This window comes from Mustelus asterias, chromosome 5 (genome assembly GCF_964213995.1).
Source record: "Mustelus asterias chromosome 5, sMusAst1.hap1.1, whole genome shotgun sequence".
Classification (NCBI taxonomy): domain Eukaryota; kingdom Metazoa; phylum Chordata; class Chondrichthyes; order Carcharhiniformes; family Triakidae; genus Mustelus; species Mustelus asterias.
The window spans coordinates 137649602-137664527 of NC_135805.1; the positions used below are offsets into that span (position 1 = coordinate 137649602).

Sequence of the window (14926 nt, forward strand, 5' to 3'; positions counted from 1 at the left end):
ACCTCTCTTTCTCTCTCACCCACAGGCACCTCTCTCTCTCTCTCTCTCACCCACAGACACCTCTCTCTCTCTCTCTCTCACCCACAGGCACCTCTCTCTCTCTCTCTCACCCACAGACACCTCTCTCTCTCTCTCTCACAGGCACCTCTCTCTCACCCACAGGCACCTCTCTCTCTCTCTCACCCACAGGCACCTCTCTCTCTCTCTCTCTCTCACCCACAGGCACCTCTCTCTCTCTCTCTCACCCACAGGCAACTCTCTCTCTCTCACCCACAGGCACCTCTCTCTCTCTCACCCACAGGCACCTCTCTCTCTCTCACCCACAGACACCTCTCTCTCTCTCACCCACAGACACCTCTCTCTCTCTCACCCACAGACACCTCTCTCTCTCTCACCCACAGACACCTCTCTCTCTCTCACCCACAGACACCTCTCTCTCTCTCACCCACAGACACCTCTCTCTCTCTCACCCACAGACACCTCTCTCTCTCTCTCTCTCTCACCCACAGACACCTCTCTCTCTCTCTCACCCACAGACACCTCTCTCTCTCTCTCACCCACAGACACCTCTCTCTCTCTCTCTCTCACCTACAGGCACCTCTCTCTCTCACCCACAGGCACCTCTCTCTCTCTCTCACCCACAGGCACCTCTCTCTCTCTCTCTCTCTCACCCACAGGCACCTCTCTCTCTCTCTCTCACCCACAGGCAACTCTCTCTCTCTCACCCACAGGCACCTCTCTCTCTCTCACCCACAGGCACCTCTCTCTCTCTCACCCACAGACACCTCTCTCTCTCTCACCCACAGACACCTCTCTCTCTCTCACCCACAGACACCTCTCTCTCTCTCACCCACAGACACCTCTCTCTCTCTCACCCACAGACACCTCTCTCTCTCTCACCCACAGACACCTCTCTCTCTCTCACCCACAGACACCTCTCTCTCTCTCTCTCTCTCACCCACAGACACCTCTCTCTCTCTCTCACCCACAGACACCTCTCTCTCTCTCTCACCCACAGACACCTCTCTCTCTCTCTCTCTCACCTACAGGCACCTCTCTCTCTCACCCACAGGCACCTCTCTCTCTCTCACCCACAGGCACCTCTCTCTCTCTCACCCACAGGCACCTCTCTCTCTCTCACCCACAGGCACCTCTCTCTCTCTCACCCACAGGCACCTCTCTCTCTCTCACCCACAGGCACCTCTCTCTCCCTCTCACCCACAGGCACCTCTCTCTCCCTCTCACCCACAGGCACCTCTCTCTCCCTCTCACCCACAGGCACCTCGCTCTCCCTCTCACCCACAGGCACCTCGCTCTCCCTCTCACCCACAGGCACCTCTCCCTCCCTCTCACCCACAGGCACCTCTCTCTCCCTCTCACCCACAGGCACCTCTCTCTCCCTCTCACCACAGGCACCTCTCTCTCCCTCTCACCCACAGGCACCTCTCTCTCCCTCTCACCCACAGGCACCTCTCTCTCCCTCTCACCCACAGGCACCTCTCTCTCCCTCTCACCCACAGGCACCTCTCTCTCCCTCTCACCCACAGGCACCTCTCTCTCCCTCTCACCCACAGGCACCTCTCTCTCCCTCTCACCCACAGGCACCTCTCTCTCCCTCTCACCCACAGGCACCTCTCTCTCCCTCTCACCCACAGGCACCTCTCTCTCCCTCTCACCCACAGGCACCTCTCTCTCCCTCTCACCCACAGGCACCTCTCTCTCCCTCTCACCCACAGGCACCTCTCTCTCCCTCTCACCCACAGGCACCTCTCTCTCCCTCTCACCCACAGGCACCTCTCTCTCCCTCTCACCCACAGGCACCTCTCTCTCCCTCTCACCCACAGGCACCTCTCTCTCCCTCTCACCCACAGGCACCTCTCTCTCCCTCTCACCCACAGGCACCTCTCTCTCTCTCTCACCCACAGGCACCTCTCTCTCTCTCTCACCCACAGGCACCTCTCTCTCCCTCTCACCCACAGGCACCTCTCTCTCTCTCTCACCCACAGGCACCTCTCTCTCTCTCTCACCCACAGGCACCTCTCTCTCTCTCTCACCCACAGGCACCTCTCTCTCTCTCTCACCCACAGGCACCTCTCTCTCTCTCTCACCCACAGGCACCTCTCTCTCTCTCTCACCCACAGGCACCTCTCTCTCTCTCTCTCTCACCCACAGGCACCTCTCTCTCTCTCTCACCCACAGGCACCTCTCTCTCTCTCTCACCCACAGGCACCTCTCTCTCTCACCCACAGGCACCTCTCTCTCTCACCACAGGCACCTCTCTCTCTCTCTCACCCACAGGCACCTCTCTCTCTCTCTCACCCACAGGCACCTCTCTCTCTCTCTCACCCACAGGCACCTCTCTCTCTCTCTCACCCACAGGCACCTCTCTCTCTCTCTCACCCACAGGCACCTCTCTCTCTCTCTCACCCACAGGCACCTCTCTCTCTCTCTCACCCACAGGCACCTCTCTCTCTCACCCACAGGCACCTCTCTCTCTCTCTCACCCACAGGCACCTCTCTCTCTCTCTCACCCACAGGCACCTCTCTCTCTCTCTCACCCACAGGCACCTCTCTCTCTCTCTCACCCACAGGCACCTCTCTCTCTCTCTCACCCACAGGCACCTCTCTCTCTCTCTCACCCACAGGCACCTCTCTCTCTCTCTCACCCACAGGCACCTCTCTCTCTCTCACCCACAGGCACCTCTCTCTCTCTCACCCACAGGCACCTCTCTCTCTCTCACCCACAGGCACCTCTCTCTCTCTCTCACCCACAGGCACCTCTCTCTCTCTCACCCACAGGCACCTCTCTCTCTCTCACCCACAGGCACCTCTCTCTCTCTCACCCACAGGCACCTCTCTCTCTCTCACCCACAGGCACCTCTCTCTCTCTCACCCACAGGCACCTCTCTCTCTCTCACCCACAGGCACCTCTCTCTCTCTCACCCACAGGCACCTCTCTCTCTCTCACCCACAGGCACCTCTCTCTCTCTCACCCACAGGCACCTCTCTCTCTCTCACCCACAGGCACCTCTCTCTCTCTCACCCACAGGCACCTCTCTCTCTCTCACCCACAGGCACCTCTCTCTCTCTCACCCACAGGCACCTCTCTCTCTCTCACCCACAGGCACCTCTCTCTCTCTCACCCACAGGCACCTCTCTCTCTCTCACCCACAGGCACCTCTCTCTCTCTCACCCACAGGCACCTCTCTCTCTCTCACCCACAGGCACCTCTCTCTCTCTCACCCACAGGCACCTCTCTCTCTCTCACCCACAGGCACCTCTCTCTCTCTCACCCACAGGCACCTCTCTCTCTCTCACCCACAGGCACCTCTCTCTCTCTCACCCACAGGCACCTCTCTCTCTCTCACCCACAGGCACCTCTCTCTCTCTCACCCACAGGCACCTCTCTCTCACTCACAGGCACCTCTCTCTCTCTCTCACAGGCGCCTCTCTCTCGCTCACCCACCTCACACATTCCCACCTCTCTCTCTCTCATCTACACACAACCACCTCTTTCACCATTCTCCAGCCATTACTTGCCTATGGCCTTCACCAACCACACCCATCCCCCTTGGCTTCCGCTCCCTATCCTCCACTACTCACCCCGACATCTGCTCCTTGCCCCAGCCTCACCTCTGCCCTGTGGCTGCAGTGTGCCTCTTACCGCCATCCAGTCATTTTCTCACCCTGACTTTGCAGCTGAATTGGCCTCCATTTCCAGCTCTCCAATCAGAGGCCAGTTTCTCAGTGCATTGGCTGCCGATAGGCTTAACAGTGCATCGATCTGTAGCCAAGGGAATGCGAAAACCATCTTCGATTGGATAAGTTGGAAGGACAATTTTTTCAAATTTAATATGGCTGGACTTAGAGCTGAACCCCTGGATGAGTCCGCAGTTTGGGAAACGCTGGTCTATTGCATGTATGTGCCTGTGTTGTAGCTTCACCATGCTGGCACTTTACTTTAGGTGTGCCTGATACTGTTTCTGGTATTCTACACTCCTCATTGAACTAAAGCTGGCTGCTGAGTTTGATAGTGACGTGAGGGAGAGGCTGGCTGCAATGGAATACAGTTCTGCTGCTGATGATGATTCAGTGTTTCATGCATGCCCAGTTTTGTGTTGCTGGATTTGTTTATAATCTACCATATTTATTATAGTAGTAGAGCCTCACTACACTCTGGGAGATGGCGACAATGTGCAGATCAAATTTAATCACTGTGTGCTGGTAATTTCTAACAATGCTAAACTAGAGACATAGTGCAACAAGTAGTTTGATAAGAACGAGGTCAACCAGGTAAATCCCTCATGCTGGTTCACGAGCCAACTACCCTAAGCCGAATCTTGCACCTATTTCCTCAGAACTTTGCTAGCTCAGTCACTGGCGATGCTACTGAGTTACTCTCAGAGTAGAGGTCATTCTGCACCCTTTCTAACAAAAGCGCTTCCATTAAGTTGTATTCAACATGGAGGAGCAGTGATTCTTCACTTAGAAAGGGATAGTTGGTAATCAGCAAGCTTCTTTGGTCTGAAGCTTTGAGACTTTATTGGGTCCTGAGTTAATCATTAGTACTCCCAGGGCTGTTCTCCTTCTGTCAAAGGTGTACCATAAGCCTCACCTCTGGGGTGGTGACGAAAGAGTGGAACACTGTCTCACACTCAAAATCATACCTAATAGTTACTGACAGGCTGTTACGTGACCAGCGGGACATCTCTCAGCTGTCTTTAATCGTTCACAAAGATGGCTTTGCAAAAGAAATGGATAGGTTGTTGTCATGTCCTTATTTGATGCCCAATTCACTGCTGAATGGTCTGTCCAGTTCAATTCTATTTATTGCTATTAGTTTCATACTGTTTTACTCAGTCACTTCAGCAAATAGCTGTAACTCTGATCAACACTTGAGTTAACAACTAGTTGCGTGTCATAAGATTTACACAAAAGACACCAGCTTATTTACAAAAGTAAGAACAATAAAGTACCTTTTGATTGATCCAAATCTTGAAAAAATGATTTCCAAGTCTTCATCTGTGGTAACTGGATTGAGTTTACAAACAAACAGCACATTTTCAGGGGGCTTTATTTCTGCATCTGGTAGATCTCCAACCTATAAACATTAAGATTGGGGTCTTGTAAGCAGTAATTCTGGAAAAAAAACAAGTCAATAAGATCTCAAAGTATAATTAAATTTAACTTACACCAGTATATGGAGAAGTCAAGCATTTGCTCCAAGGTAGTATCATTCTTATCCACCTCATCTAGTGAGTTATCAACCTACATGGTACAACTTTGTGAGTTTCTATCTGATCCCCTTCTCCTGCTTCCTTCAAGACCATTCTTTGAACTCACTTTCTGACCCCATCCTACTCTCTCTTTTTTGATCAGCATCCAGTTTCAAGTCTGTGAAGCAGCTTGAAATTGTATTTAAAGGTACTACCTGGTCCATAGTGAGCTGATACGGACATTTTGATTTCTTTCTGATGCTTACACATGATGTACTGCTGTTTTTCATATGTTCTTTTGATGAATGCTACGCCCACAGTGCCACCTACAGGTACAAGATATTTGCATTTTCTTAGTTTATGTAATAGTTATATTCCATATTGCATCAAGTGGCTGTTTGTCACACAAGCAAACAGCCTACAAATGTCCTGACTGCCTTCTGATGCTTTAATCCCAAAGAGGCCTGTTTCATGGTCTCCAAGTACAACTCTCATAAATATTTCTAATTCCTTTCACCCGATGAACAACTGCATAACCAGTGATTTATTATTAAGCAACACCCCAAAGATACTGAGTGGTAACGAAATAACGAAGTCTACATAAATGATCTTTCTTCAAAGCATAAAACATCATGGGAAAATGCTTCCAGTTAGAATAGATAACCCTACCCATTTACTTTTATAATATAGAATCAATGATGTAAAAGCCAACTGTACCCTGAACAGAAATAGATAATTCAGCCCCTCGAATCTATTCTGCTATTCAATCAAACTATACATTATGTGTATGGAAATTGATAGACTTTTGGACAAGGAAAGCAAGAGGTATGGAGGTGGAGTGGGAAAGTGAAGTTGATTGCAGAAGCTAAGCCACGATCTTACTGAATGGCAGAGCAGGATCGAAAAGTTGTATGGCTTGTTCCTACTCCTTAGGTTTGTGTGCACCTTAATTTCAACTATCGGTCTTGTTTTTTGTAACCGGGCAGCACAGTGGTGAGCGCTACTGCCTCACAGCGCCAGGGACTCAGGTTCGATTTGAGCCTTGGGTGACTGTCCACGTGGAGTTTGCAACTTCTCCCCGTGTCTGCCTGGAAAGAGTCCTAATTTCTACTACCTTTATGTAAAGGAAGTGCTTCCTGAACCACACAACTATAATTTTATGGTTATGTCTTTTATTCTATATTCCCCCACTAAAGGAAATAGTTTCTGCCTACCTGAGCAAATCCTTTAATCACTTTAAATGCTTCAATTAGATCAGCCTTTACTTTTCTATACTCAAGAAAATACAAGCCTAGCCTATGCAACCTGTCCTCTAATCCCCATTATCACTGAGGTGAATCACCCTCCTGAGGGGCTGTGCCCGTAACTGAACACAGCATCCCTATAAAAGGTGAAGGCGGGAAAATCTGTACGGAACCAGTAGAAATGGCAGAGGTGCTTAATGAGTATTTTGCCTCGGTTTTCACAGAGGAGAAGGACCTGGGTGGATGTACTGCGGGCTTGCGGTGGACTGAAAAGATTATGTGGACTTTAACAAAGAGATTGTGCTGGAATCATTGAATGGCATCAAGATAGATAAGTCGCCGGGTCCGGATGGGATGTACCCCAGGCTACTGTGGGAGGCGAGGGAAGAGATTGCAGAGCCTCTGGCGATGATCTTTGCGTCGTCGATGGAGACGGGAGAGGTGCCAGAGGATTGGAGGATTACAGATGTGGTTCCTATTTTCAAGGGGAATAGGGATAGCCCAGGAAATTACCGACCGGTGAGTCTAACCTCAGTGGTTGGTAAGCTGATGGAGAAGATCCTGAAGGACAAGATTTATGAGCATTTAGAGAGGTTTAGTATGCTCAAAAATACTCAGCATGGCTTTGTCAAAGGCAGATCGTGCCTTACGAGCCTGGAGGAGTTCGTCGAAAATGTGACTAAATACATTGACGAAGGAAAAGCGGTAGATGTGGTTTATATGGATTTTAGCAAGGCGTTCGATAAGGTCCCCCATGCATGGCTTCTAGAAAAAGTGAGAGGGCATGGGATCCAAGGGGCTGCTGCCCGGTGGATCCAGAACTGGCTTGCCCAAAGGAGGCAGCGAGTGGGTATAGATGGGTCTTTTTCTAATTGGAGGTCGGTCACCAGTGGTGTGCCCCAGGGATCTGTTCTGGGACCCTTGCGGTTTGTCATTTTCATAAATTACCTGTATGAGGAAGTGGAGGGATGGGTTGGTAAGTTTGCCGACGACACGTAGGTTGGTGGGGTTGTGGATAGTCTGGAGGGATGTCAGAAGTTACAGAGGGACATAGATAGGATGCAAGACTGGGTGGAGAAGTGGCAGATGGACTTCAACCCAGATAAATTCGTAGTGGTCCATTTTGGCAGGTCAAATGGGATGAAGGAGTACAATATAAAGGGAAAGACTCTTAGTACTGTAGAGGATGAGAAGGACCTTGGGGTCCGGGTCCATAGGACTCTAAAATCGGCCCTGCAGGTGGAGGAGGTGGTTAAGAAGGCGTATGGTGTGCTGGCCTTTATCAAGCGAGGAATTGAGTTTAGGAGTCCGGGGATAATGATGCAGCTATATAAGACCCTCGTCAGATCCCACTTGGAGTACTGTGCTCAGTTCTGGTCGCCTCATTACAGGAAGGATGTGGAAAAGATTGAAAGGGTGCAGAGGAGATTTACAAGGATGTTGCCTGGATTGAGTGGCTTGCCTTATGAGGATAGGCTGAGGGAGCTCGGTCTTTTCTCCTTGGAGAGATGTAGGGTGAGAGGAGACCTAATAGAGGTATATAAGATGTTGAGAGGCATAGATCAGGTGGAGTCTCAGAGGCTTTTTCTCAGGGTGGAAATGGCTGCTACGAGAAGACACAGGTTTAAGGTGCTGGGGGGTAGGTACAGGGGAAATGTTAGGGGGAAGTTTTTCACACAGAGGGTGGTGGGCGAGTGGAATTGGCTGCCGTCAGTGGTGGTGGAGGCAAACTCAATAGGGTCTTTTAAGAGACTCCTGGATGAGTACACGGGACTTAATAGGATGGAGGGTTATAGGTAGGCCTAAAAGGTACGGATATGTTCGGCACAGCTTGTGGGGCCGAAGGGCCTGTTTTGTGCTGTAGTTTTTCTATGTTTCGAAGTGGGGCTTGACCAAAATATAACTAATGTAACTTCCACTTTCTAATGGCTGGCATGGTGACCACACACACAGTATTCTAAGCATGAGCTCACCCCCGATGCATCATGAAATATTAATCATGACCTATCCACAGTTAGATTCTAGCATTCAATTGGCCTTATTACTACTGTCTGGGCATTAAAAATCTTGAACCTGCAACCTTCTTCAGGTACTTCTCTGCCCTGAATCACCACAGAAGCTGAAATAATTGATTCAGTTCCACTCCTACCTGAAGAAGGTTGCAGGTTCAAGATCCATCCCAGAGACTTGAGCACAAAATCTAGGCTGACACTTCAGTACGGCACTGAGGGAGTGCTGCACTAACAATCTTTTATATAGAGGCGTTAAACATACACCTCTTTGAATAAAAGATTCTGTGGTACTATTTTGAAATAAACTAGGGGAGCTTCCCCCAGTATTCTGACCAATATCTATCCCTCAACCAACATAATTAGAACAGGTTTTCTGATCATTTATCTCATTGCACACAACTAGATCCAAAAATAACAAGTTTCCTACATTTCAACAATAATTGCCCATTAAAAGTACTTTATCTGGTTGTAAAGCTCTTCGAGATGTCCTGAGATTGTGAAAGACACTATATAAATGTATGTCTTTTTTTATTATCTACTTCGATCACCAACGTTTTCAACCTAAAGCCCACATTTTTGAGTTATCACATCCATGTGTGTCTACTAAACTGCATAATTGATCCAAAGTTTCCTATAACTCTTTTGGTTAATCTGACCTCCACTCTTCTAAGATGCTTTTACAGCAATGTCACAGCTACTGAGTCAAAACATTTCAAAGGAATTGGCTGTTATCCACACACCTCTAGTCTACTGTGGTGTGCGGATAACAATGGGATGAATGAATAATTTCTCTTCACACTCGTGGATGACGAAGCATTGACTAGATTGACTGCATTATCTGTAATTCACAAAATCAGATTAAGGCCCATTTAAGGGGTCATCATAATTAGTTTCTTTTACCATTTCCAGTAGTATGGCCCGTGTTTTTGCTTCTTTCTCTGCCAGCATCTCTTCAACTTCCTCTGCAGTTTTTCCCTTGTTACCATCTATTTCTTCATCAGCTCCTATTCTGCCACTCTAAACAGAAATTTAAATCAAGAACATTATTAGTATCAAATTATACTAACAACATGCAAGAACACATTTTTTAAAAGAGTTTTAACCCTCAAAACCAAAATACCCTTTAATTCTTTAACTGGAGTGCATGGTCAATTAGTTTAAGTGTGAGGCATGTTTAAACATTTTTGTGTGGTTGCATGCATACGGCAGTTTAAAGGGATTGATTTGTGTGCAGCCTGAGGCACTCAGAAGGAATGTTGCTCAAAACATGCTATTCATTTCATTTTTAACAGTTTTCATTTCATGCCCTAGGAACATAATCACATCATCATGTTATTTGCTTTTTTGATGCGATCTGACCTGAGCAATTTCACTAATGGTGAAGAAGGCATATGGCATGCTTGCCTTCATCTGATGGGGCATCAAGTATAAAAGTTGGCAAATTATGTTACAGTTATATAAAAGGTTGGTTAGGCCACATTTGGAATACTGTGTCCAATTCTGGTCACCACACTACCAGAAGGACGTGGAGGCTTTGGACAGTGCGCAGATAAGATTTACCAGGATGTTGCCTGGTATGAAGGGTATTAGCAATGAGGAGAGATTGAATGAACTGGGATGTTCTCCCTGGGAAGATGGAGGCTAAGTTGGAAGCTTTTTTCCAGGGTAGAAATGACAATTACAAGGGGGCACAAGTTCAAGAGAAGGGGGGAAAGGTTCAGTGGAGATGTGCGGGGAAAGATTTTTTACACAGAGGGTGGTGAGGGCCTGGAATACATTGCCAAGGGAGGTGGTTGAGGCAGATACATTAACCACATTTAAGACTTATCTTGATAGGCATATGAACAAACAGGGAATAGAGGGATATAAGCAGTTGGTTTAGATAGGTAAACGTGATTGGCACAGGCTCGGAGGGCCTTTGTTAAGAAATATTGGATGGCATTTTGCTCAATGATGTTCCAACTTCATTTGACAAAAGTTAAAGTCCCCTCAGGTCTTTAGATAGCCCTATCCACACATGATGTTCACATTTACTTACAATACACTGTACCTCGTATTTACCTATATATTTATATATTATCTATATATTATCATATTTATGTATTGAATTTAATCTTCCACTCATCTGCAAATTTCAATTTGATCTTACTCCTTACGCTTGGCTACCTCCCTAACTCAATGATACTTGCAGCTTTAGCATCATCTGTAAATGTAATCAATTTGCATTGTTTCTAAGTCAATAAAATGGATCAAGAGCAGAGAAAAATATATACTCGCAAACTACATAAGCAAGACTCTGAATTCTTCATGAAGCACCAGTAAAAACAATTTGTTGACTAATCTTCACTACCACAGCCCATTAGGATTATAGCAATGGAAGCCTTGCCACTCCTCCCTCAGAAAAGTCTTGATGTGACTGAAGCGTTTTTATGAATCTGCCAGCCAAGATGCATGTATCCCACTCATTAGGTCAGCTCAAAGCTATTTCTACTCTAAATCTCAAATGAAACCGAGATCCTCCTCCGCATGACTTTGGAATATTTCCATTTCCACTGCCCATTCTCTACTGTCCCAGTTTTTCTTTAAACTGAAATGGTTCCAGGAACACACAAATCTTGGTTTGTTCTCCAAACAGAGGATTCCGACAGCTGAGGAAACCAACATGGGCACTGGCTTAAGCGTCAAGTAAAAATTTCAACCTGATGTAAAAATTTAGTATGTTCACTGGAGAAAAGAAAAGGTGGAAGATTGAGTGGCAGTATGCTTGTAAAGGGATTTTAATGTTGACCACAACAAACTATTTCACTTTGTCCAGAACAGTAGAGCCAGGAGGACATGGGTTCTGCTCGAAGGGGGAAAAAGGGAAGCATTAGTGAACAAGCATTCCAATCTTTGGAACAGGTTCCTTAGGGGAACAGTGAGACAGTTATCATTGATTCACCTCAATGCAAATTGGATAAAAATTTATTTCAGAAAATTTCAAATATTTTGTGATAGAACATGCAAGTAATTTTGAGACATGATTGTAATAAGTGTGATGTGCTTGGGAGGACAGATGACTTTTGATGGATGCTTCCCAAAGTGTTTCACCACCGAGGGATTTTCGTCACCTCATTTGTGCCAACAAAGCCTTTATTCTTGTGTTATGTGATAAAAGGACTAGAAGAAGCATAGTCCTTTTTTCATCCACCGATACCTATGTTCCTATATGTGATGCTTCGATAAGTTTGGGGAAACGTTTAGATTTTTAGATTGAAAACTCCTTCACATTTTCAAATAACTCTACCAAAAACCAAATAGTTTTAATGACTTCCAAATTTTACAGCAACTGTAAGCCACCACAGCTCAGTCACTGTACATTCCTACTCCTTTGTAACAGTACCTTTAGGAGAGTACACATAATATTAATTGTAAACTCTTATTGTCGTAAATTATAGTTTTGTTCTTACGACCAACTTTGATTTTTTTTAAAAGCCAAAAATGTTAAAAAGCTATTGAAAATGCAGAATACTGCTAACAGAAGCAACAGAGTACGTACTGTTTTTGTTTATCTACATGCACTTCATCTACATTTTCCAATTTCAAATTCTTATGTGCATATTGATAATGGAAAGTTCCTGTGCAAATGTACTACTTAAACTTATCATCTAGAACAGGCACTGAAGTAGCGCTGCTGATAAGCGGTTTAGCGAGTTTATAAATGCAGTCCCCATTATAAACATTAACATGAGAATTTGTAATGGAAATATAAAATTAAGGACATTAAAAGGGTTGAATAATGCTGGTGCGTCCTAATCCAATTACAGTTTACCTTCCAACCTCACTTCATCTGCAGACTACATTCAGTCTGCATTTCCATGACTCCACTTCGACATCAGCTAATATAAATTATGTGTATATGCACAAATATAAAAGCCACATAGAACTTTGAGTTGCTGCCAAGGTCTTAATGCTCCGTTGGGAAAGATGCACAAAATAAGCCAAGAAAAAGCTTCCCAAAGCCAATGGGTACAGAAAGTGTTTAAGTAAATACTCACATCAAGCTGTTCTTTGGTGGGTTCTGGCGAGCTACCTGGAATTTGCAAACCCTGAGGGTCATCAAATGGATCCTCCAGTATTACTGTATGGGTTATCCTAATATAAAATAGACATGACATGTAAGAAATAAACTCTGAAAACTTTGAATTAACCCAATGGGAATAAGGTATCTGATGAAACAATATGAATTGATATCACATCATTTAATAATCACATCTTTATATTATATTGAAAAACCTATATGTTGATAATTGTTATTTGAACAGCTTATATGCATTTAGTATTTTCATTCATAAATGATATGCTGTACAATGGCAGAAGGCAACTGAAAAAACTTTTAATTAGATATCTCATGAAACTTGCATATTGCTTCTTGGGAACAGAAAGCAAACATCCAATGCATACTCCAGCAAATTTGCTTCAACAAGCGATTATTCTTGTCCTTTAATTCTCTGCGCACAAGGTGCAGTTTCAGGTGACCACACCGTCACTAACAGGAGCTAGAATCACAGAATCCCGACAGTGCAGAAGGAGGCCATTCAGCCCATCAAACCTGCACTGACAACAATCCCACCCACGCCATATCCCCATAACCCCCTGTATTTATCCTGCTAATCCCCCTGACACTAAGGGGCAATTTACCATGGCCAATCAACCTAACCCGCACATATTTGGTGTGGGAGGAAACCGCAACACTCAAAGGAAGCCACGCAGTCACAAGGAGAATGTGCAAACTCCACACAGCCACCCAAGGCCGGAATCGAACCTATGCCCCTGGCGCTGTGAGGCAGCAATGCTAACCACTGTGCCATCCTACACAAATAAGAAACAGATTGCCAAGTGCAGGATTTTTTGAAGGATCGCTGAGGACTACAGCAACTCTTGAATTCCCAGCATGGAGATCTGAACTAAGCATCAACAATTCTTCCAGTATTTCCTATTCCCATAATCTCACAGAGACTGACAGCTTGGTATTCTTTCCAAACCTGGGGAATGATGAATTCTGGAACAATGCAAACTCATTTGTGGAATTAATTGGTTTTACATGACTTTGGCTTACCCATTTTTCCAAACTGCAGAATCAGCTCCATTATCCCAATAACATGAACTCAATACAAGATTACCTCCATAAAATAATACACATTAGTGCATCCCTCACAGGGGTAAATACTCAATTCGAGGCAATCAAATGAGAAAAAACTTTGTGAAGAACAGGGATATTCATAGAGATGAGTCATAAACCAAGGTTTTAAATTTAGGTACAACTGACTTTCAAGTAGAAAATGACCCAAACTGACCACAATGGACTGGGAAGAACTGTTAATAGATAAAATTACAAATCAATAGTGGGAATAAAGTAATTGGTTCAAAACAAAGCTGGACAATAATTTACAGAGCTTTGAGAAAGAGTGGACAAGTACAACTAATTGGATAATTCTTTCAAATAACCAAATGGGCCAAACAGTCTCCTGTTTGCTGTATCATTTCATAATTCTATGTGCTGGAAGTTGCAGTCATGAAGGGTGTAATGACTTCTACAAGGCACACTACAAGGTTGGCCTCTTGGAGTACGAACTCCCTGATTGAGGTCACAATTGCCTTCCCAGTCAGAGTCTCGTCTGTATATAAAACTGAAAGTGTCAGGTCCTCTGGCACTCCGGATTCTGACTGTGCACCAGAAGCACTCTAGGAGCGGAATAGTGTTTGTAAATAGAAGGAATCTGGTGAAGGGTCACTGGCCTCTGAGGAGTTATTTCAGAGGGTAGCAGCTTTGGAAAACAAACTTACTGTTTTATTTAACTTGCTATTTCAAATCACAGGATAAATTGAAAACATTTCAAACAAAGAAAGGGACAAACCATGTCCGTCACTGACTGGAACAAAATATTTGAGGAGGGACTTAAAGTAATTGTTCAGATAGGTGGACTGGTTAATTGGATTAAATTATTTAACAGTACTTTGCACAATGCTTACCATGCACAGGAGCCTCGCAACAGACTTCAATGAGGAGCTGCAGCACTCAGTTTAGAACTTCCAGTATTTTTATTTTTTATTGAACACATTTGCTGCACCTGTTCAATATATGCATTTAAAAAAGTCCTTTGCAATATTATATATGAGCACTGACATCTAACAATAAGAGTAAAATGAGTAGAATGTTTCCATTGCTTGTGGTTTTAAGTCTCCAACTGTTTTTTTCCATTGCAATTTATGTGCTTCTGTATTGCTTGTACATGTTTCGCCGAAGGGATTCAGTGTGTTTGGTGATGTGCATCCCAATGAGAAGCTATCAATGATTCAGTGAGCTCACCACCTCCGCTGGAGCCCACTAATGCTATCAGTTGTAACTGCATCAGGGGCATAAGTGCTGGGTGCCCATTGTTTTCAGACATAGTGCCTGCTGTCAATTTGGTAC

At 45.3% G+C, this 14926-nt stretch overlaps 1 protein-coding gene across 2 annotated transcripts in view; it reads right to left on the reverse strand.

Annotated features, from left to right (window-relative positions):
• The window catches only part of ppil4 (peptidylprolyl isomerase (cyclophilin)-like 4), a 53922-nt gene that overhangs the window by 18059 nt on the left and 20937 nt on the right, over window positions 1-14926 (reverse strand). For both annotated transcript variants that reach the window (XM_078213339.1, XM_078213338.1), the window contains exons 6-8: window positions 12510-12606; window positions 9373-9489; window positions 4977-5101 (exon numbers count right to left, since the gene is read on the reverse strand). In XM_078213339.1, the coding sequence (XP_078069465.1) occupies window positions 4977-5101; window positions 9373-9489; window positions 12510-12606 (339 nt within the window). The remainder of the gene's footprint in view (window positions 1-4976; window positions 5102-9372; window positions 9490-12509; window positions 12607-14926) is intronic.